Source organism: Tamandua tetradactyla, chromosome 24 (assembly GCF_023851605.1).
Source record: "Tamandua tetradactyla isolate mTamTet1 chromosome 24, mTamTet1.pri, whole genome shotgun sequence".
In the NCBI taxonomy this organism is placed as follows: Eukaryota; Metazoa; Chordata; class Mammalia; order Pilosa; family Myrmecophagidae; genus Tamandua; species Tamandua tetradactyla.
The window spans coordinates 35,733,609-35,758,081 of NC_135350.1; the positions used below are offsets into that span (position 1 = coordinate 35,733,609).

At 34.9% G+C, this 24,473-nt stretch overlaps 1 protein-coding gene across 5 annotated transcripts in view; it reads right to left on the reverse strand.

Annotated features, from left to right (window-relative positions):
• CCSER1 (coiled-coil serine rich protein 1) overlaps positions 1-24,473 on the reverse strand; it is a 1,450,145-nt gene that overhangs the window by 859,032 nt on the left and 566,640 nt on the right. For all 5 annotated transcript variants that reach the window (XM_077142860.1, XM_077142859.1, XM_077142861.1 and 2 more), the window contains one exon: positions 4,971-5,178. In XM_077142860.1, the coding sequence (XP_076998975.1) occupies positions 4,971-5,178 (208 nt within the window). The remainder of the gene's footprint in view (positions 1-4,970; positions 5,179-24,473) is intronic.

A 24,473-nucleotide genomic window follows, 5' to 3' on the forward strand; every position in this document is an offset into this window, starting at 1 on the left:
GTGAAATTACACTGAGATAATTCACACTTGACCCACCTCAAAATTAAAATCTAAGATATCAACAGATAAGCTTTGCACAAGAAATAAGTAATGGAGGTTTTAGAGCAACAGTTTTATACTTAAAGAACTATTTGAGTTATTGCTTTGTGGTTGTATGATGATTTATATTTATCCCTTTCCTCTGAAATCGGAATAATATTTGGTTACAGCAAAATTCTCAATGTTTGAGAAGAGTGAGAATATACGGAAAAAACAATTAAAAACAAAAAACAAACAAACAAAAAAACAATCCCCAAGCCCCTAGGCCTTTCTTCCAATCTTGAAGATTTAGGAGGTCATCTTAAAAGCACCAATGAACACCACTGTCATCTACTCCGTGAAAAGGTCCAAAGAGCTTCAGAAAAGTGTCTCTACTATTCACATTTTTTATCATTCATAATGACCTTGATTAAATAAGTCTAACAAGTTTTGTGGTGTGTCCTTATTTCACATCCTAAGAGTATCTTCCACACTTTGTTCACAGGTGAAAGAACAGTCATCTATTTATTTTGGTAAACATTCCAGCTGACACTCATGTTTATTATTTCTATTCCACTAACAATTGTTTCGATGGCAGGAAACTGAATGAAATATATTTTCCTTTCACTTATTTGTTTATAAATAAGTATCAAATAGCAAATATACTCAAGGTTTGGGAGAGAAGATCACAAGACCATGGTCCTCATGGACCTTCAGCATCTCGTAGGCTAACAGAAGATTATACTCACTGTTCCAATGTGGAGGTCTCAATGCTCTGACAATAGAGGAAAAGTAGTCTGCTATAGATGCTATCGAGGGCAAGGAGAAAACATTAAAGGGATTATCAGGATAGTAAACCCCGATAATCATTTTAGAAAATGAGATCTGACTGCAGCATAGAAAGCAAATTGGTAGTAGGGAGACCGATTACAAATTTAATGCAGTAAACTAGACTATCTCTGATGGAGGAGCATTTGGAGGAAGAGAGATTTGAAAGGAATTTACAGGTACTATCATCCTAAGTATAGAAAGATTTCAGGATGCTTAAATCAAACAGCTATAACACCACATCCTAATCCAGTGCTCCTTCTCCAGGATGGATGAAAATATCACTTGGAAAATCTTCAACATTTGTATGTTGGGCTGAACACCAGGCTTCTTAGAATCTTTAGAGCAGAGCCCAGCCATTGACTATATTCTACCTCCAGATCTGGCTGCTAACCCAGGTAAGTCGGGTGCAAGCATACTGTCTTACTCACTTTCAAAGTTATGTTTTACAAAAAGCACGCATTATAGATAAGTATAAAAAAATGATACCCAAAGCTGGCTTAGAAGATTAGCAATATTTATACTGTAATGGTGAATCGCACAAAACGAAGGAATTGCTAATTTCCAGAATGAACTGCTTGATGAAAATTTATGTATCTAATAAAAAGTGGTCTGAATAATCACCAATGCAATGTCAGTTACTAATAAAATAAATCTGGAACAAGCTAAAATTTTAAGAATGTCTAAGGCAACTAGCCAATAATAAAAATAGCAAAAAAAAATTTAAACATGTAGTACTTAGAAAAAGTTTTAGCAAGAAGCAAATTGTAAAGATAGTTTTAAAGTACCAAAAGTAGAACAAAATATCAAGGCTAACTTTTGTTAAATCAGTAAAGGCAATATTGACAATATGGAAAAGATTTGCTGAAAGGTAGAATAACTTAAATGATAGTAAGAGTTTTCAAAGGAAATCGTGCTCAGTGTTCCATACCTGAATTGATTCTAGAAATTTGGGGAAAGTAAGTTAATAACCTATGTAGACATCCTTCTAGCCAAGCAGTCTATTGGTGATTTTCTTACTCATTCTCTTTGCCTAGCACTCTACCCTCCTAAGGAAATCTTGAACATGTTGGGCTACAATTTCTTACAACCTCACAGTTACTCTCTTTGAATATTTTCAAATGCTATATGTAGGTGCTGTTCCCTTGAAATATTAAAAGATAATGTTTCATTGACAAGAACAGTGGTATTTCTGTTTTTTAAAAAGTGAAAAATATATTATGAATGCATTGCATGCACTTGTTGAAGTGATAAATTTCAGAGATCAATGGGGATTGATAAAATCTGATCATATACCCGTGTTATAAAACACCATGAAAACAAAAATTGCTGATATTAATAACTATGCTTATAAAATACGCAGATATTTTTGTTAGTACTCATGCAACAAAGGAGTTAATAGTGTCAAAAAAAGGCATTTTCTAGTATGAGACATTAGACTAATGAAGTACTTACTTTATCTTTAAAATCAGACAAGGATTTCCTGCAGTAAAAAAATAATCTGTGTACAAAAGTTGAAAAAGTATGCATCATAAAAATAAGCTCATAAAATAGTAATAAACATTCATTTTCTATATTAAAAAGTACTGTTAATCTAAGACAAATAGTTGAGTATTAAACTCATATTTAGTAATGAAAAGCAAACTGCAGTTTTAAAATTTCTGACTCAGAGAACATTTCAACAGGCAAATTTCTTTAAAGACAACTGTTATAAATATTTTATTACTAGAAGAATTGTCTGTGTTAATCATATAATGATTGTTTATAATAAAACATTTAGAGCCCCTGCTCTCTGAATGGGCTGCATAAACAAGTGTAATTATTGCTCACTGTAAATCAGCTTTTAAAATCAATTTTCTTCAGTTTCTTCAAATGCTAAATGAAGAGAAACAGATGGGAATATAAAAACAGTCTCAATGTATTTTGCACATTGACTATACAGCAAATAGGGCTGAATATTTTACAATTATAAAAAAATTACCCTAAGAAAACCTTTTGACACTCCCTGTTAGTTCTGCCTGCTTCCTTTTTATTTGCACTGTTTTTTTTCATGAAAATCAATACCAAAAAGACAAACAGAAAGCTGGGTAGTTGAATGTCTACAACTTTGAGAATACTATTTCTTAATATAACAGCTATTATTAAATGTGTCTTGTTCATAGAGAGTCAAACTGTATGTCAAGCCAAAGGGCAAAGAGATTCTTAATTATCTATTCATGCTCAAGAAAAAGATTATTTTGTCAGTACAGAAACCATATAGTCAGATACATAGACAGTAATCAGTGATATATAAATACTTGAACACCAGCTCCCCAAAATAAAAAGCTCTAGTTTGTATTTTTTGCTAATTGCTATGATATAAATAATCCCATGTGGCTGATCTCAAGCTCTCAAAATGACAACAAAGAATCCATAATTGGGAAATATACACAGTAGCTATTAAATAGCATTTCCACCATACAGATTCAATAGGTGTAAATAAGCTTGACTACAGCAATGGAAAAATATAAAATCAATAGGAGATGATCAGTTTTTAATACTTATTAACTTTTTGGGGGGCGGGGTGGGAGGGGTGCATGGTCTGGGAATTGAACCTGGGTCTCCCACGTGGAAGGTGAGTATTCTACCACTGAGCCACCCATGCACCCAATACTTATTAACTTTTAAGAATAAAATTTGTTTAATTAAAAGTTTATATAATTTAAATTTTTATTTGTGCTTAACAGCCAGCTCACAAAATTCCTGAAATTTTAATAAGCAGAGGAATGCCGGCAGCATTCCAGCACACTCCAATACAGACTGCAGAGACAAAGACCAGCCAGTGGTATTTAGACTAATCTGAGACAAAGAAAAAAATCTCTTCTAGTTTTCACTTTTAAAAGTTGACAAGAGGGGCTTGCAAGGGTAGTTAAGTGGTAGAATTCTCGCCCGCCATGCGGGAGACCCGGATTCGATTCCCAGCCCACGTACTTTCCAAAAACAAAACAAAGGAAAACAAAGAAACAAGCAACAACAACAAAATTCAACAAATGGTGCTACAATAACAGGGTACTCACATGGAAAAAAATGAAATGTGACCCTGCCATACAGCATAAAAAGAAAAGCTGACAAGAACATATGTTTAGATGTTTCCAACAATCTAGGGCAATAATTAATCTTAAATTTTCTTTCTTCCTGATTTCTTTCTGGCCTCCAGGACTAGCTGCTAGCATTACTATCATAATCATACTGCTAGAAAAGCAAATACCAGTGACCATTATTTTAAAGTGACCATAAAAGCATTTATTCTAAATAGTAATTTGTTTCTGTTCTTACATCATTTATTAATATCTCCTATCAAAAAAGAGCTGTCTACTGAAAGATTCTGGGGTATAATATAAAGTCACTGAATTTGGAGTAAAAAATCTCAGGCTAGCGACCTGAACAAAGCACTTATTACAGGAAAGTCCTTTAAAAATTTGACCTTCACCTTACATATTTATGAAATGATATTAGTATATATGATTTTTATAGAAATCCCCAAAGAAAATAAACATTGTAATTATAAAACTCAAACCAGAACAAACTTGAATCCTAAGTAATGGCTGATTCCTGTGCATAAAGTTGAAAGAATTCTATTATGCATTTTTCTGATTAATCACCATTGTATTTGAAGACAAAGTCAGTCAAACATTGAGATTGAATTTTACTGGATTGATGATTACTGAAATCAAAAAATGACTAAATAAACTAACTATTCTTTCATGGTACTGTATAAATAACATCCCAGTATCATTAAAGTGAAGCCTATTTTTAATAGTTCTCCCAATAGCTTTATGATAATTTATAAACATAAGTTAATAACTGTTGCCCATTTTCTTACCTGGTTTTGACAGGCTTGGCATCAATTTATCCCTTTTAAAATTCCTTCATTGATTCTTAGGATGTTAATCCTTACTGAAGAGTATCTGATAACACCAAACTCCAAAAGTTCATTTGACATATGAAAAAGCTAAGCGCCAAGAGTGTATCTGACCCCTGCCCAATGTCATGCAGTTAATTACTGACAGCTAAATTTAACCAAGGTCTACAAACTTCACTGTCTACCCGCACTGAAAGACATTAATCTTAGCATAAACCATTACCTCTTGAAGAACTCTCTTCATCTTTAATAACAACGTCTTGACTGCTGTGCAGTCTTGTAACATCAGCCTGAATGGCAGAGAATCTAGGCCTCCATTTTCTTCCAGCCCTTGGAGGGGCCAATCTGCAGAGGGGCTGCCGGGCATTCGGCTGATATGGGAGCACCTCCCTTCCTGATCCACTTCTTTTGTTAATTTCAGGGAGAGGTTCCTAACAAGAAAAACAAGACAAAACAAAAATGATAATGCAGCATTTTCAGAGCAGTGGTTTTCAAACACTTGCTCAATGTTAATAGTGAAATAGAAAAACTTCCATTTTTACTATCTTAATTTCTTCATGATAGTCTTTGAAAATTCTGAGATGTTTTCTAAAAATTACAAGAAGGTCAATCATATATGTAATACTAAGATTCAATCAGGATAAAAATAAATAAATAATAGGGGGATAAAGAGTACAAAAAATTGGATCGACTAAAGTACTAGTGGTCAATGAGAGGGAGGGGTAAGGGTATGGAATCTATGAGTTTTTTTCTTTTTATTTATTTTTCTGGAGTGATGCAAATGTTCTAAAAATGATCATGATGATGAATACATAGCTATGTGATGATATTGTGAACCACTAATTGTACACTATGGAAAGGCTGTATGTGTGCAAAGAGTTCCCAATAAAAATACATATTAGAATAAAAACTAGCCCTAAAATAATAATAATAATAATAATCCTCAGGTAAGAGGACTTGATAGCACCATTTGTCAGCCACAGTTCATCTTATAAAAAAAGATTCAATGCAATCACTGGTTCAGTATATTATTTTCCCCAATTACCATCTCATTACATGATAGAGTGTGATTACTTAACTCAAAAAATACTGAGAATCAGTAAGAAATCACTGACAGAATTTCATATCTAGGGTTTCTTATAGCATAATATGCCTAAAAGTGAAATGGAAAAAAAATTAAGAAACAAAAAATTAAAAGAAACTAATTTTGGTAATTGTTATTTTTAATTACAAAAGCAACAGCAAAAATAATTGGGTGGGCAGAGGTGGCTCAGTGGCAGAATTCTCACTTGCCATGCGGGAGACCTGGGTTGGATTCCAGGAGCCTGCCCATGTTGAAAAAAAAAACAAAAACAATTTAGGATTAAGTAAGACTAGTATGGAAAGGATTTTATGTAAAATTAGTGAACTAAATGAAAGATGCTTGACTCCATTATGTAATTTGCAACCTTACTGCTGGAGAAGTCATGGACACAGTCAGTAGCCATTTCTCAGTCCTTGCCTACCCACCTATTTTTTTTGTGTGTGTATAGATGTTTGCATATATTTTCATTTCATAAAAAACAGACATCCTAAGTCTAATGGAAAGACAGACTGTACCTTGAACCTGAACCCAAAATTGGGAACAAGTAGCTCCAGCTGCTTATCAAGATGAGAACTCTAAGTCTGCTTGATGTATGCTTCTTGTCCAGTGGGAAGGCCCCCTCCCCATTCCTGGCTATAGAAATACCGAGTCCTGGGTCAGTGTGGGTGTCCCTCTTTTCCCCACAAGAAGTGGGGCATGTGGAGCTGCCATCTACCGAGCTTGTCCCAAGTAGTTGGCCTCCCAGGGAGACTGGCCATGGTGGAAGATCCCCTGCTCTTTTGGACCTTTTCTATTATATAAGGAACAAAGGGGTCATTTGCTGACAGTTTCTGTTTTGTCAGAGCCTGTGTTCCCATGACATACCATATAGCAACTTACTCCATACTTAGCAAATAATGGTTAAATATTTAAGAGAATCATGTGTGCAAAAGCACATGCACATATTTATTTTTTCTAGGGGATATTTAGTTATTATTTGAAAATAATGCATTTTGAAAAGCATTATTCAACATGGCTTATATTGAAGACAGAGTTAAAAGAAAGGATATTAAGGTTGGTGATTTTCCAAAGGTACAAATCACATAGATCTAAAAATACTATGAAAAGTGTAATCTAGGGCATTTGTCTTTGTTAATGAGTTTGTCTAAATTTGTTTCCATTTGTTAAAACTCAAGGGCCTGTGCTGGATTGAGTCATGTCCCCGACAAAAGATACATTCAGGTCCTAAACCCTGGTCCCATGAATGTGAACGCATTTGTAATGGAATTTTCAAGGCTTAACCCCTGGCCCTGTGGTGTTAACTCATTTGTACATTGGATCTTCAAATAGTTTATCAAGTTGATGACAAACTCAATCAGGGTGCACCTTAATTGGATATGAAGGGAGTCCTTAAAAGCAAGGGAAATTTAAATGCATAAATACAAGATGCAGGAGGAGACAGAAAAAGGCAGCTCACCACGGGCTAGGGGCAGAGACTAACTGGCATCAAGCCACTACCAGAGTGCTACAGACTTCAGGGAAGGTCCTTCATTTTGGACTTCTAACCCCCAAACCGCCAGCCAACAAATTCCTGTTGCTTAAGACACCTTGTTTGTGGTATTTTGTGACAGAAGTCCTGGCAAACTAAGACTGGGCCTATGCAATCATAATAATAATTACATTATAACATAACTCAAGATTTGTATGTAAAAACATCTCGGGGCTTGTACTGGATTTCAGTAGGTTTTATAAATATATTATCCTGTGGCTCTGGACCTATGAAACTCAGACAAGTTATTCACTGCCAACATGCAAAGAAGGAACAGTCACAGGATACATATATATATTTCCATCGGGAGAAAGGAACACAGGGGTCACTGGATCCAAGTAGTTTTGAAAACCCACAGGGCAAAGTCCATTCGATTTCAAAGTCTGAAAGTCATTTATCTTTGGGGCTTCAGAAAGTGGCAGTCCCACCCTTACCAAGGGCCGATGCAGAAGTTTGCCTCTCTCCAAATATAACCTTGGGGGACAATGGGGAGATCAACTTTTTCTTGGCTCCACCTTCTCCAAGCATTGGGGCTGCACCTGGGCTCTCTGCCATCTCGGGGGCACATGCCCAACCCCTCCATGTGGTGGCAGCCAGGCTTTCCCCAGTCCCCAAGGAATATGCTTCACCCTCTCCAAGGCCTGAGGTGGCATGACATTTCCACTGCAAAGACATGGAAGGCCCACCCTCTGCCATCGGGGTCACCCTCTCCACATGCTTGGGTGGATCCACTCTCTTGGCCCAAGGCTTCTTGACTTCAGACCTCAGCCTCCATAGTTTTGCCTCTGAAGTTTTTTTTTCCTCCAATGTGTCCCTTCTCTGTCCCTCTCAGTTCCGACTGGCAGTGGTTCTCTTTAAACTGATCCTGCAACACTCTTATTAGCTTTCTCTGCAGTAGCCTTGGATCATGCCCATTAGACATAAGTAATTTCCACCAGTCTTTCCTGGATAACTCCATGTCTGATCCTGGCTTTCTCTGAAATGGCTGACTGGTTCAACATTTGGTTAAATCCTCACATGGGGCACCATTCTTTGGGGTCTCCCCTCATGGAAGCCCAGAATTTTCCAGAACATCAATTTCTGCTTTCTTAGTACCCAAGAGTTCAGTTCTCAGCTTATCTCTTTCCTGTCACATTTCACTATAAGCTGTGAGGAGAAACCAGGCTGCACTTTCCACATTTAATTTGGAGATCTCTTCTGCTAAATATCCAAGTTCATGGCTTTAAACTTTGCCTTCCAGCCAAAGCCATTAGTCAATTTTGCCAGATTATCTGCCATTTTAAGACAAGGATCACCTTCCTTCCAGTCTGTAATGACACACGTCTCATTTCTGTCTAGAGCCTAGTCAGAGGTATCTTTAGAGTCCACCTTTCTACCAAGACTCTCTTCAAAACATTCTAGGCCTTCTCTATCAAGCTCCTCACAACTCCTGCAGATTCTTCCCCTTATCCATTTAAAAAGCCATTCCAACATGTTTGGTATCTGCAAACTGCAGCAGCACCCCATTCCTGATACCAAAATCTGTTCTAGTTTTCTAGGTGTTGGAATGCAATATACCAGAAATGGAATGGTTTTTAAAAAGGGGAATGTAATAAGTTGCTAATTCACAGTTCTAAGGCTAAGAAAATGTACCAATTAAGGCAAGTCTATAGAAATGTCCAATCTAAGGCATCCAGGGAGAAGTACCTTGGTTCAAGAAGGCCGATGAAATTCAGAGTTTTTCTCTCAAACTGAAAGGCACATGGTGAACACAGTCAGAGTTTCTCTCTCATCTTGAAGGATACATGGTGAAACCAGCATCATCTGCTAGCTTTCTTTCTTGGCTTCTTGTTTCATGAAGCTCCCCAGGAGGTGTTTTCCTTCTTCATCTCCAAAGGTCACTTACTGGCGGACTCTCTGCTTTTTGTGGCTATGCCATTCTCTGTTCTCTCAGAATCTCTCTTATTCTCGAAAATGTTTCCTCTTTTATAGGATTCCAGTAAACTAATCAAGACCCACCTGAATGGGTGGAGACACGTCTCCACCTAATCCAGCTTCACAACCACTCTTGATTGAGTAACATCTCTAGGGAAATGATCTAATTGCAGTTTCAAATATACAGTACTGAATAGGGACTGCAAGAAATGGCTGAATTTATAAAATGGAATTAGGATTAAAACATGGCTTTTCTAGTGTACATACATCCTTTCAAATCAACAAACACAGCTAACAAGGGAGACAGATTTAAAAGGATGCAGGATTACTATGTCTAAACCACTACCCGATGCTGTATTTCATGTAGAAAATAAGCAAGTAAATGGTAAAAAGCACCATCCTGACAGTTATACAAAGATTCATTAATATTTCCTCTTTAAAATATATACCTAATATAATTGATTCATGTTTATTGTATTCACACACTTCCAGTGAACAATACAATAAAGGCTTCTATTTCACTAGTAATATATCCACACCTTCCATGGCCATTTTCTCTAAGATCAATAAGAATGAAATATGGAATAAAAATTAGAAGTCACAGTAGGTCTATTAGTATTTAGGTTAGAACTTTAAAAGTTATAATAAATTAAATAGAATTCTAGAATAGAAAATAATAGAATAGAGTTTGTTTTAACAGAATTGTCAAAGATTTATAATTTAGCTTGATGGCTGACACATAGACTGACTCAGAAAATATTTGTGTAACTGAAGTTATATAAAGGAATAAAATAATGAGTTAATAAAGCACAATTATTAATAATATTCTATGCAGACAACTCTCATTTATATAAAGACTTTTTTTTCATGGTAAATGGGGAAATTTTTTTGCATGGTTATATTACAGTGTCATCACTCAAAGTTTTAAAAGTTTCCCAGTACTTTTACAATAAAATAGCTAAATACTCCTCTGATTCCTTTTAGTTAGCTTGCTGCTTGTCTGATTCTTTTTGTCTAATCATAGATCAAAATGTCAGTGAGAATTGATTTGGTTTTCAGAAACCATGGTAGTGTGAAGTTCTAAGACTACATTTCAGGAAGTTAACTGAGGTTTTGAGGATTATAATAGAATATTTCTAAGCCTAAGAATCTATTTTTAGGTCATTAAAAATCGGCTATACACAAGTATGTATTTAAAAAGTAGAATTCGCCATTCATTTTATACATCAAAAGTTTGGATCTATTCTTAATTCCAAAGAGAGAGAATGATAGCATGTGTTCATAATTACTGAAAGTGTCTACATTGTATTCAGCAGAGAAACAGTTGCTGAAATTGCAGAGATTAATAGGATTTGGGCACTGACCATGAGAGACTAACCACGATTATTAATTTTTTTATTAGTTTATAACAAAAAATATTAAATTTTCTTTCACATATGAAAAAAATCTATTTATCTTGAAATGTTTTACTTCTACATGAAAAAGTTCAGCTACAAGACAACAGTAGTCAAAGCCATTCTCCATTAAGATAGAGGCAGTTAGTGAAATGGGCTATTAAACAGGGCTGATACTCAGCTGCATAGGGCAGCACAGCCATCCTGTTGTTTGTGGCTGTTGTGTAATTGATTGGTGCCTGTGCTTTACAGTTCATTAAATAGTTTGATTATCACCACTGATTTTAGCAATAGTCTTTTATTGGCCAAAGGATACCCAAGTATCTCTGGGTAAATCCACCAAAAAAAAGTCCCTGTTGTTAACAAGCAAAGGGGGGAAATCTCTAATATGGAGTCATAGCTTCCCCTAATACAGACAACCCATAATAAGACCAGTGGGGGTAGAGCAAGGTTCAGGTGCTCTCTCGTTTCTGCCTTAGGAGGCTCATCAAATAATATGATTTACACACTTTGGGACACACAGCTTTCTGTCTGCCAATACTCTAAATGATTATAGTTTCAGAAAACTAAACAAAAAACTTTACATCAAAAATAATAGTTCCTTAACTTGGAAAAAAAAAAGAGGCAAGATACTGAGGACTGGTACAGTGGCTCATTAATCACGATAACTACTGCAAACAAAAAACAAGGGCAGTGTAATCTCCCTTGAGCACATTTATATAAAGTACACCCTCTATGTGTCAACTCCATAAATCTTTGATAGAATTGCTCAATGATATTTATACACGCCTCATTCCTTATGAACACCGACCAAGTCTTAATAATTTAAAATATTGTAACATTTAGATAAAGTTTGAGACATATGTCCCTTCTTAGTTCAGAAGTACCATATAAACTAAGGGTGTGAAAAAAGATTAAGAGCAAATCTTATGAACATTAAGTTAAATGCATTCTTGAAAAAGTGGAGGATTTGGGAGTTTCAACCGGTACTTAAAATCATTTAACTTAAATGACTACGGTGAATTGGCTTTGTATTTTTCCACCGGGATCCTTTGTGTGAAAGGAATTTTCTACCAAGCTAGTTTAAAAGTTCTGCTGCAATTTTATTTTTAGTAAGATAGACAAGTTTAATGGAAAAATGTATACTGTGACATAAATCGTAAAGTGATTAAAGGATTTTTCTTTACTATGAGAGGAAAAATAAGTGTTATTTATTTTTTGTCTCACTAGGCATAACTAGCAGTACCATTTAATAATGAGAAATTGTACCCACCCACATGTATTCTTCAATTGTTTGAAATCTTCCCAATATAAAGACCAAAATGACTGACAAAATACAAGATCAAGTCATTTACACAGAGTTAAAACACTTACCTGTCCTATGAGAAAATGATCATTGAATGGGCTGACACCTTTCATTAAAATTAATGTCTATGGTCATCAGACATCTCAACAACTCATACCATATATATCATATGGATTTCTGAACTGGATTTCCAAAGAACACAAAAGTAAATACCATTTATATTTGCCCAGAATAATAAATAAGCATATTAATATAATTCCCTTCTAAAACTTCAATAAGGAGATTTTCAGAATATAATTTTAAAAAGTCTTATTGTGGAAAACACTATCATTTGAACCCCATTTCAAAAAAGATCCAGGTTATTTATGTTGAGCTTAATCTTAGCTTGAATAATTCTACTTTGAGACATAAACACAATGGCATAAATGTACTGCAATAAACTGGCACTCCAGAAGCTAAGAAAAACTATCTGTTTAAGGAACTACCTACAAAAAAGCTATTACAGATAAATAAACTATATATTTTCCCTATATTTACTTTCATAATATACTATTTATCTGAAAGTGTCATCTGAGGAAAAGACTTGTATTCCAATTGTTCTATCATTGTTTATTTAATACTAGTCTGTAAGGGCTATTACCAGCATCTTCTCTCTGTTAAAATATGATGGCTGTAAGAAATTTTTAACACTTGCATATACCTATGAATTGACATGTGAGAAGTGTCTCCTATAAGATGGGTCCTCAAGGTAAAACCCAATATCATTACAAGGTCCTCCATGATCTCTCAACAGCCTCACCAAACTTCTCTCATAGCCTCTCTCCATTGCTTTTTGTGTTCTAATCACACGGACTTATATCCAGGCCCAGAATGTGCCAAAATCCATCCTTTCTACCTACAGGGAAAGATGTCACCTACCTCCTTCAGAGTTCTCCTTAAAATATGCCACTTTTCCAGGAAAATCTTCCTTGAATTTGATACCTTATCCTTCAAACATAGACGGGTCCTCTTTTCTAGAATAAGCTTTCCTTTGTAGCACTTGTAAGATGAGAAATGAACTGACCTACACCTTACCTAATATTCTAAATCCATAGAAATGCTAGAGAGACTACATTTATTTTCTATTTATTTATTAATTTTGCATGGGCAGGCACCGGGAGTCAAACCCGGGTCTCCAGCATGGCAGGTGACAACTCTGCCTGCTGAGCCACCCTGGCCCACCACACATTTATTTTTGAATATAAAACATTGCAAGGGAGAAAGGTAGATAAAGTTTCAAGTTCCAGAATAAAGATGGAAGTTAAAACAGCAATAAGTAACAATTTATCACAGTGATGGCTTCAGCATATTGAACATGCATGAGGTATATACAAATCAGGAACTGCATTTTGTGTGCTTATGTAGAAATAGCAGAATATGTGCCAGTGACAAAAAGGTCTCACAGTTCTGGGAGATGTGAGAATTACTACAAGCAGAATGGAAACATTTACATCCCAAATAGGATATACTTTAGGAGTAGGTCCACCCCAGTACAAGGAAAAGGGCTTTTCCAGTTCAGCCCAATAAAGCTTAAACAGATTGATCCCCAAAATCAATTTAAGCTACCTCTAAATTAACTAGCTGCTAGGGAAAAAAACCCTCTTTTTTCTCTAAAGGAAGACAATGAAATGCAGACTTTCAAAAATAGATTATTCAACATGTGCCTCTTAGTCTAAATTCTAGTAATAAAATATTAAAATATCAAAATTTCCAATTTTCAACAAAAATCACAAAACATACAAGGAAGAAGGAAGTGATGGTCTATGAAAAGTAGAAGATTAAAGAATTTAGTAAGGAAGATCAAAACTGGGCCATACCAGACAAAAAATTTTAAAAAAAGTTCCTAAATATACTCAAAGTACTAAAGGAAAATATGAACAGAAAACAAAATGAAATCAGGAAATGATAATTGAATACAAAGAAAATATCAATAGAGAGATGAAAACTATGTGAAGGGACCAAAGAGAGTTGAAGACCATAGTAACAGAAATTAAAAATTCCCCAGAGGGATTCAACAACAGATTGAAGCTGGCAGAAAAAAGAATCACTATACTTGAATAAAAGACAATTCAGAAAATCCAGTCTGAGAAGCAGAAGAAAGAAAGGATGAAGAAAAGTGAACAAAGCGTCAAGAATCTGTGGGACACCATCAAGTATATACTTCGTGGAAGTCCCAGGAAGAGAAGAAAGAAAGGGGCACAGAGAGTATTCAAAGCAGTGGCTGAAAACGCCCCAAATTTAATAAAAGACATGAAAATACATATCCAAGATGCTCGATTAACAGGATAAAACCATGCCATGACATACTATAATCAAATTGTCAAATGTCAAGGGAATTCTGAAAACTGCAAGAGAAAAGCAACATGTCATACACAAGGTAGCCTCAATGAGGTTAACTGCTGATTTCATCAGAAACCATGGAAAAAAGAAAGCAGTAAGAAGACATATTTACAGTACTGAAAGCAAAAAATTGCCAACCAAAAATACAGCCAGCAATTTTTTTTTCAAGAATGAGAGATTAAGACATCCCTAGATAAACAAAAGCTGAGGAAGCTGGAAATTACTAGACAAGCAAAGAAGAAAATAATTGACATAAACTAATCCTGAGATAATCCATATGTTACAATCCTTAGAAAAGGATTTTAGACAGTTATTGTGAATCGGTCAATGTCTTCAAGGGAAGAAAATGGTCATGATGAATAGACAGGTGGTAAATTTCAGCAGAGAAATAGAAACCCTAAAAGAATCATATGAAAATGCTAAAACTGAAACCTACAATTTCTGAAAGGAAAGAAATACTGTGGAAGACATTGCTGGATACCTGTCCACTATTTGTTTGCACCTTTTTCCTGTTTCTTAAATTCCCAAATTTCTTCAAACATTGTTTCTCTCCTATGGCTTGGGAAAATGGGGGGAAGACTGAGGGTGGCTTTAGGGAAATTTCCCCTTTCTGGTAAAAAAGAGACATGGAAAAGGGAGTCCTTTCTCTTTTCAGTGTTGTTCTGTGGTGATGTTGCTGTCTGGAACTGATGGAATACTTTGCAAACTTAAAGAGAGTTAGTTGTGGGGAAACCAAAGAATAAAAGACCTGCCTCATTAATATCATCGATTCTCTGAATCAACCAACCCTGGAGACTTCATACCTTTGGATTTCTTGTCAGACAACATAATATTTTTTTAAATGTTTTATAAATCTGTGTTAGATTTTTCTCATAATCAAAGCTGAAAGCATTCTTATTAGTATAACCACTAAAACACATATGCCAAGAACATAAAAGGAGAAAAAACAAGGGTAAGATGACATAATTAATTGTGTATTTGCTTAATGCCTACTGTTGAGCCTAACATGAACCAAGGTAAAGAGAACAGTAATTGTCTTTCTTGTTCTTTATTGTATCCACACAACCTCCCATATTCTGTACAATGCTCTTATCAATAGAAGAATCAAATTTAGCTCTGGAAGAATCATCATTGTCCATTCAACATTCTCATATTAACAGATCAGGAACCTCAAGCCTAAGCTAATTTTCCAAGTGTCACACAGAAGATAAAAGTCAATGTCCAGAATTCTGGTCTCCTGATGTCCAGTCCTGTACCCTTTCCTCTATAATGCATTGCAATTTAGTAGGTTCAACATTTAAAATATATTTGTACTTACCTATTCTATTTTCACTGAGGCAGGGATGGTATAATATGAAGTTACAGTCTTTGGAAACTAAATTAAATAATAAGCACCCCCAAGTTATACTTTCCTTCTTTGAAATTTTAGAAAAAGTATGTATTACTTCAGAAAAGTCTGCTCATAAAAATGTTAAAGACTTTCCTAGTCAAGGCTGACTAGGTTATCCATATTCAGTAACTTATCTTCAAACTATTAATGTCTTATTCATTTCTCTCTTCCCATGTGTGTGTTTTCACATTTGACTTAAGTTCTGTTTAAAGAGCATTTCACTAATGAAAAGATTAGAATTTAATGAATGTAGAGATGAAAGTAGAATATAGCTAAGAATGATCCAAATTATTTCTTTAAATCCCACATGCATACATACACATAAAGATAAACATTTAATCTATGTGTGAACAAAAATATATATTCTTCACTCTGTAATTGCTCATTTGATTGTAGATATTGTGTGCTTTTAAATTAACAGCGTAACTGGTTTTCTTTCCCAAAGCATCAAAACACTCAATGGAAAGCACACAATCATCAGAGTCATTCCATATCAATGGAAATAAATCATTCTCTTATTGCACCCTCATATTGTACAAGTGTTTTTCAATTTAGAAAATATTATAGGCTGGCTTCCTAATAGATACCAATCAAATATAAAAAGACTAAAATTGCTCTCCTCAAGTCTTCCAAAAAATTCATATATATAACATAAACTCCCTGATGTGTTTTCACATTCTACGTTCAACATTTTCCTTATTGCTCATATCTCTTTTGTGGATTTCATGGAAAGTTTTCCAGTCTTTTCACCTACCACCTTAGAGAACAGTGATTTTATTTGGGAACTTGAAAACTATATCAGAAAAGTAAGTTAATGTTGAATTAAGTCTGATCACTGAGAAATGATTATTCTCATTAATATGTTGAAGAACTTTTAAACACTGAAAAAGTTCAATTCCATTCTAGTAAATTGTTGTTAAACTTCCTTTTAAATGCATTTATAAAGATGAAGACTATCCAAAAAAAAAAGAGGAGGTTTTACTATTCATTTTTTAAACTTAATGTCTTATTTGACAACAGCATTCTATAAATATATTTCAGATCATGAGCATTTTGTAATTGTTATATTTATTGTGCATTTTTAAGTTACTTGCTATGTGTATTTCCTATTGTAACTTTATATAATTAATTTGAAGCATTGGAAGAGGTTTCTATTTGTAATGTAATAAAATCAATAAGATGATAATCATCATGTTTAGAGATGTAAATCCTTCCTTTAGAATCGTTTTATTTCCAGTGCTATTTGTTCCTCTTCCTCTCAATATCAGAAATAATTCACACCAAAAAAAAAATACCAGTGTCTTGATTATTTCACATCCATAAGAGTTAGGAAATGTTGTTAATCTTTCAGAACAAAACTATTGCCATAAAGCTCATACATTTTCATTATCACATTAAAAAAGATAGAACCTAATCTTATTGTTTTAAGAGTTGTAAGTAAAATTCTTCTTTTATGACCTTTTAAGAAGGGCACATTATAGGTTTTCAATATAATTTATAAGAAAATTTATAAAAAGCTGTGTTACTGTGGTTACTGTGTATTTGCTTCTGATAATATGGGTTATAATAGAACTTCTTTTAAAAACTCTGGGATCTGGGATAGCTATAGTGTGCCCCTAGTTGGTTAGGTAACTTTTATAAAATGAAATGTTCTACAAATATAAGCAGCTAGAATCAATTACAGTATATGAAAACAGGCTACATTTAGTTGTCTCAAAATAAAATGCTGCCATAAACATACCATCAAAGATATTCTGTAAGCTTTATAATCTACAGATAACTAACTAGTTTTAAAACACTGCTCTATATCCTTTACCTTTTTAAAATATTCAGAATTTGACAAGCTAAGTGTGATAAGTGTTAGCCATGGAACTATAATCTAGGAAGTAATGCTTTCAAAGAGAAAATCAATTCTTACTTTGTAACTTGGCATAAAAGCAATCCTAAAATACAGTGGCTAGAAAACTGTAAAACTTCCAATGCTTTCCAGGGCTAAAAAAATTTGGTGGTTATGACTTTGAGGACAACTTTAGAGCCATAGAACTTTATCAACTTGGGGAAGATTAATAAATCTTACAGCAAATTAATTCATCAAACGTCACTCTTTCCATATTCAAGGTAATTGTAGGAAATGTGAGAGTTTGTATTTGTTTGCATTTAATTTCAACCGGAAGAATAAGATTTTCCATATTACACAGGATTAAGTCTTCCCAAATGCCTTGGCAGAACTACTTTCAATACTAGAATAAATTTTTTTAAAAAATCCTTGGACCGTGCAATACAAATCACAGTGAACCCTAACTAAACCATGGACTATGGTAGATAGTATAATTATAAAAAATGTGGTTTCATCAATTGTAACAAACATACTACACCAAAACAAGGTAAGGCTAATTTTACACATTACATAGATATCCCCTTTTTAGGTGTGTATTAGAGTGGCTAGAGAGAAGTACCTGAAACTGTAGAGCTGTGTTCCAGTAGCCTTGATTCTTGAAGATGATTGTATAATGATATAGCTTTTGCAATGTTACTGTGTGATTGTGAAAACTTTGTGTCTGATGCTCCTTTTATCTAAGGTATGAACAGATCAATAAAAAAGATGGATAAGAAATAAACAAATAATAGGGAGAACAAAGGTTCAAATAAATTGAGCAGATTTAAATACTAGTGGTCAATGAGAGGGAGGGGTAAGGGGTAAGGCAAGTATGAGTTTTTTCTTTTCTCCTTTTTTTCTTTCTTTTGCTGGAGAGATGCAAATGTGCAAAAAAAAATGATCATGGTAATGAATATACAACTCTGTGATGATGTTGTGAGCCATTGATTGTAACTATGTCAAGAATGTTTGTATGTTGTTTGCAATAAAATACTTAAAAAAATAATGGGATAGTATATGAGAAACCTATAATTTATGCATGATTATTCAGGAAACCAACAACTTCTCTAATACAAACAGAAAGAGAGATAAAAGAAAAAAAAGAGGGAGAAAGAGGAAGGCAGGCATGAAGGCAGGCAGGCGGGAGGGAGGGAGGGAAAGGGGGAAGGAGGGAAGGGGGAGGGAGGGGGAGGGGGGAGGAAGGGAGGGAGGGAGGGAGGGAGGGAGGAAGGAAGGAAGGAAGGAAGGAAGGAAGGAAGGAAGAACTGTCAAGAAAAAGTCATCAAGAGTGATTTTTAAATATATAAATTCAGGGTCTATTTCAAACCCACTGCATTATAATCTCTTCCTTCCATGTATGTCATGCATTTAACCTTAGCAGAACAAACAATGTAGTGAAATAGCAGAATCAGTTAGACACAGCTTCTCATGTTCACTATCCATTCTTCTTCTCAGGAAAGATGGGAGGTTTTTGATAAAGTACCATAATTGTGGCTAATTGATATTCATCCTTTAAGATAGGACTAAAACATCCCCTCTTCCAAGGATGTCCTCTTTAACCCTTCACAGTATCTTGAGTTGCATTAGTTGCCTCTTCTCTTTCCTTCAGTAACACCCTATGAACAACACTGTCATTGCACTTATAACATTCTAATATGTCTCCTTTACTAACCTGGGAATTCTTTGAAGGTAGAGATCCCCTTCTGGTGAACAAGCTTAACTGTAAGTCACATGACCTGACACACATGCAGAAATATAAGACTCTTGTCCTTTAGATGACTTTTGAGAGATTAGGAACAAAGGTCACCTCCCTTGGAACCAAGATTATCAGGACAAGCAGACATCAGAAGCAAATCAAATGCAAAAGCTCCTTTAACAAGGAAGATCTGGCCTAAAATCCACTTTATCATGTATGGACAAGTCTATAAAAAAGAAATTGGGCCATGCCAAGTCAAACCTCCCCACCTCTCACCTCCTATTCATGTTAAAGCTTCCTTAACTCTCAGACTGGGGAGACAGATTTGAGTCTTGATTCCTGTCTCCTTGACAATCTCACATGAAAACTTTCTTTTCTCAAAATCCCAGCATCACAGCATTGGCCTCTGTGCATGCCAGGCAGTGAGCCCTGGCTCAATAACAATCTGACAACCATGAAGGGACTTCTGATCCCAGGACCACCTGCCTGGGGTGCTGTAGACCTGGCGGGGTGTGTTCCCCTTCATCAAATGGCTAGCTAAACCAGTTTGTTTAGTGGCTTGACAACCAGGGTCCCCTCTGCAATGACCTGGCACTTCATGCCCTTTGGCACTATTTTCAATTTTGAGGAAAGCTGTAGTTCTGGGAACAGGCAATATGTGAGTAACCTCAATGTGAGCACCTATACTCCCCTCAAATGCCTTTCTGTTAGGACTGGGGGTTACAGTAACCTTCTGGGACCAAGAAGGCCTCTGTGGGTTATGTCCCACCCTTTGATTACTGTCGGGTCCAAGTCCAAGACTTAAGAGGATTTAGTTATGAAGGTGCACATACTTTTCTGGGTGAACTTGCATAGTTTCTGGTCTGAAACATTGCAAAGGAATTAAGAACTTGTGCTCCCAGGTAATGTTAATGGTATACCTGACTGAAGTCCTTTAGGGTATAGTATACAAATTTTGCCTAAATTTGACTATGAAAAAGAAGAAAAAAAGACCTTACTTTGAATATGACCTGGGTCTCATATGACCTGGGTCCAGTACAGATTAGAATTGGGGGAACACTGGCCCCAAAATTAATCTTTGAATTACAATATTCTACAATTAAATTTATATTGTAAAAGGGAAGAGAAATGGCATGAAATACCATATGTTCAATCTTATGTCTTCATATAAGAATAAGTATTTACAAAAAAAGGTACAAAATTACAGTTCCAACTAATGAGTTTTGTATTTCTGTGTTTCTGTGTTTTTGTGCCTGACTCAAGGCTAAAGATTTTTGATTGAAGCCATAGGCTTTCTATTTATGTCTATTTGTTTGATGTATATTTTGCTACCTCCAAATGTTAACACCAAATTAACAAATTAAAAAAAAAATCTTCAGAGAGATCTCTTCAAATCGATTAAAAATAGATAATACTCCTAAAGTCTCAGAAATTAAGCAAACTGAACTTCTTCTACTTCCAATGTAGCGTTTTCATAGAATTAAACCCAAATGTTTTGAAAATTCAAGTGTATTAGCAAGCTTGAAAACTTCTCTGGACTCCTGATGCTGACTGTTCCAATGCCCTAAAGACCAGCGTTCAGGGTGCTGATGCTTCAATTACTGTAAACAACCTGAACATTGGCAAAGAGATTACCCACAACTTCCAGAAATCAGCCGCAACCTCCCTAATGCTCTTTGCTCTCCAAGAAAACAAAGCGTCTTTCAATATGACTGCTGGGGATGTTCCAGGAAATGGCAGTCAAATAGATCTGATAACTGGAAATAATTAGAAATGAATACTAGGATATTGGATATTCTAATGGTTACTAGGGCCATCTTATCTATCTTAAATTCCACCACCCTCATTTGGAACTCTTGAAACCAGTTTCAGCAGACTAGGATAAGAAGTTAAGTTCCATACAAATCTCTTTCCTTTCAGTCCAAGAAATAAAATGTAAAGGCCACCCTCTTTTAGATACTATTTCAACCATTTAGGTGCTTCCTTTCTGTTTCACCTATCCCTGCCCCAGGGTCTCTCCCTAGACCTTTACTGAATCCAGAGTGTTCTAACTTCCCCTCCTCCCAAGACCAGAACTGTCAATTAAAAAGTTTAGTTTTTTTTTTGGCCTTGCAAGATATTGTGGAAATTGGATTCCTAATATTTCTTTGATGGCTCAACCTTTATATGTCTTGTTAACAGCTAAGCAAATTGAGCTTCTTGCTTGGGATGGAACTGGTCAAGATTCCTTTAAGGATATGAAACAAGAGTCCTAAGCACTCTGGCTCTTGAACACCCTAATGACAAATTTCCCTTTTTCATGCTATCCATGAATGAGAAAGGAACATGTTAGGTTTTCTTATTCAAAAGTATAGAAACTCCAATTGATAACTGTGCTGATTTGAAATAGTTGTGTACTCCAGAAAAGCCATGTTTTTTAGTCTTCATTCAATATTGCTGGGTGAGTTCTTTTTGATTGTTTCCGTGGATGTCACCTACCCAATTGTGGGTGGCAACTTTTGATTAGATGGTTTCCGTGGATATGTGTCTTCACCCATTCAAGGTGGGGTTGCTTACTGGAGCCCTTTAACAGGGACTACTTTGGAAAAAGCTAGAGTACTGACAGAGCCCACAGAGCAGGGATCCTTGGAGATGCAAAAGGAAAATCCCCCTGGGGAAACCTTATAAAATAGGAGAGAAAGTTAGTAGATGTCACCATGTGTCTTTCCTGCTGAGAGAGAACCTCCAAACATCATCAGCTCCTTTTTTGGGAGTTAAAGTATCTTTCTCTGGATGCCTAGGTTTGGACATTTCTATGGATTTAGAACTGTAAACCTGCAACTTAATAAATCCCTTTTTTAAAAGCCATTCCATTTTTGGTATATTGCATTCTGGCAGCTTCAACAAACTAAAACAATAATACAGATGTTATCTGTTATTGGACACTTCCCACTTTAAAGATAATTCAGGAATCTTTCAAGTTGCTATTACTTCTAAACTATGAAACATTAGAAGCAAAGTACTTGCAAAAGGAAAAAACATTAGAAATAGTAGGAAGTAATGTAGAAAATTAATGTTGTGACAAGGAACCAGTTAGGGCAGCTATGGGGGAGGCTGGGTACAGGAAGATGGCAGAGGTTTGGTTTGAAATTCTTTCTACTGGATCTGAAGATTGGGGGTGATAGGTGCAGTGAGAATGTTATGAAATAACATTCATGCCATGTTTTGTATGGTTTGTACTATAGGGTAGGCTCTTCATTTGCGTGGAGTTCTGGGGGATTTTCCCCAACTTAGAATTATTTTTTTTCTAATAATATTTTTGTGACATTAGCCACAGAAGACTAATCATTACTAAAACATATTTATAGCCTAGGGAAAGGGACAAATGAAAAAAACCCAACTACCAAATTTCTAAAGGTCCAGTAGGTAAAAGAAAATGTACCTGAGAGCTATGGGAAAGGTTTCCTGGATCATGTTTGGCACAAATTGAACAATTGCAATACATTTTCCATAACGTAATTGTCAGTACATTTTTTAGATTATTCATAATTTGGGGATGTTACAGAAACAAAGAGGTTTTTAACTTTCAAAGAAGGAAAAAAAAATAGCTCTTGTATTAAGAAATCGCTAGATGCTACAGAGTAGCAAAGGTTTTGGGCTATAATAAAAATTCCTGCTCATTCTTAGGCAAATACAGAGGAAAATACTGATAACTACATGGCAGATACAGGTTAAAAAAAAAAAAAGAAGAAAAATAAGCAACAAATTCTAGTCCTATTCCTGTCCATAATGATTATCAAACCAAACAACTCTTTAGAAACATTTTAAAATAAAGGGAAAATACTGGCTGATTTTATAAGCCGGCAATTAAATCATGGCTTAGCCCTAATGGTAAGCAGTTCTCCTTACTTGCCTCTAGAAAACTGTTTTAGAAATGATTCACAGTATATCTCATTGGAATACTGATAAAATGGTGAACTGAGGAAAGCAATATTTCTAGAGACCACCACCTAAAATTACCATGTCTTTTAAGCTACCAATGTTAAGTACAACATAAACATACAATTTTACTCTACTTGGATATGTTTTTCCTAAATTTATTCAAGTTTACTGATAAATAAGTTAGTATTATATCTATAAATTCTCTAAAATGAAAAATATAAATCTGCATTAAACAATATTGAGTTATTGTAATAAACTTTGAGAATAATTGCATTTTGTTGAATGTTTGAAGACAGTTTCAAAGATGTTTTTGGTGACTTAAGGTATGCAGGTACATAAAGTATACAAAATGGACATAATTTATGGGAGTGTAGTTTTCTTCTAAAGTAAAATGACTAATTTTCAGAAAATGAGAAGGAAGAATATACAGAATAAAGTCTAGGTGAATGTAGAAGATTATGGAAGGTTTCTTGAAATGAATTTTGTCATGGTCAATGCTGATAAGATTTGGTAGGGTTATTTATCATATATATTTTAGTGCTTTCAAATCAAACGGTATTCATGCAAAGCTAGAGTTTGGTTTTCTCTTTTTCAAAACTATGACATTTTCTCAGAATACTAGTCTACTCTTGTTGAGAGGCTATAAAAGTTTTTTTTTTTTTTTTAACCATCTGAGTATTCTGCTTAGAAGACAAAAACTGTATGTCATATCAGAAAAATGTGATATGTTTTTATTGATCTTATCATCCCTTATTGTTTTAGAAAACAAGTCTTCTCACTTTTAAAAGAACTAAGTATTTTTCTTATAAATATATTACCTCCTATTTAGTCTTTTATTAGCACTTTGGCTCAATAAGGAACCACTTGTTGTTTCACAGTGATCAATTTTCCTGTTTAACATAATGCCCAAACCTGACAACTTTTGACATTTTACCTTCCTAAAATCAAACCCAAAGAGTATCTTTATTTTAAACTGTCACAAGAGGTGTTTTCTTTTATCTTGTAGGAGGAGAGGTGCTTGAAATAGTAATGTCCATTTTGATAGGTTGTGAGTTATATGGGAAATGTTATCAAATTAAAAGGGATTTTCTAACTTCCTCACAGTTGAATTTGTATTGGCAAAATGTTGTTCATATAAATTTTTAAAGACTGTATAGAATTCCTAGGGATTTGAGAATGCTCCCACTGTCCATGATATGCCCTGATACTTATCTGCATGATGTTAGACAGTAGTATAG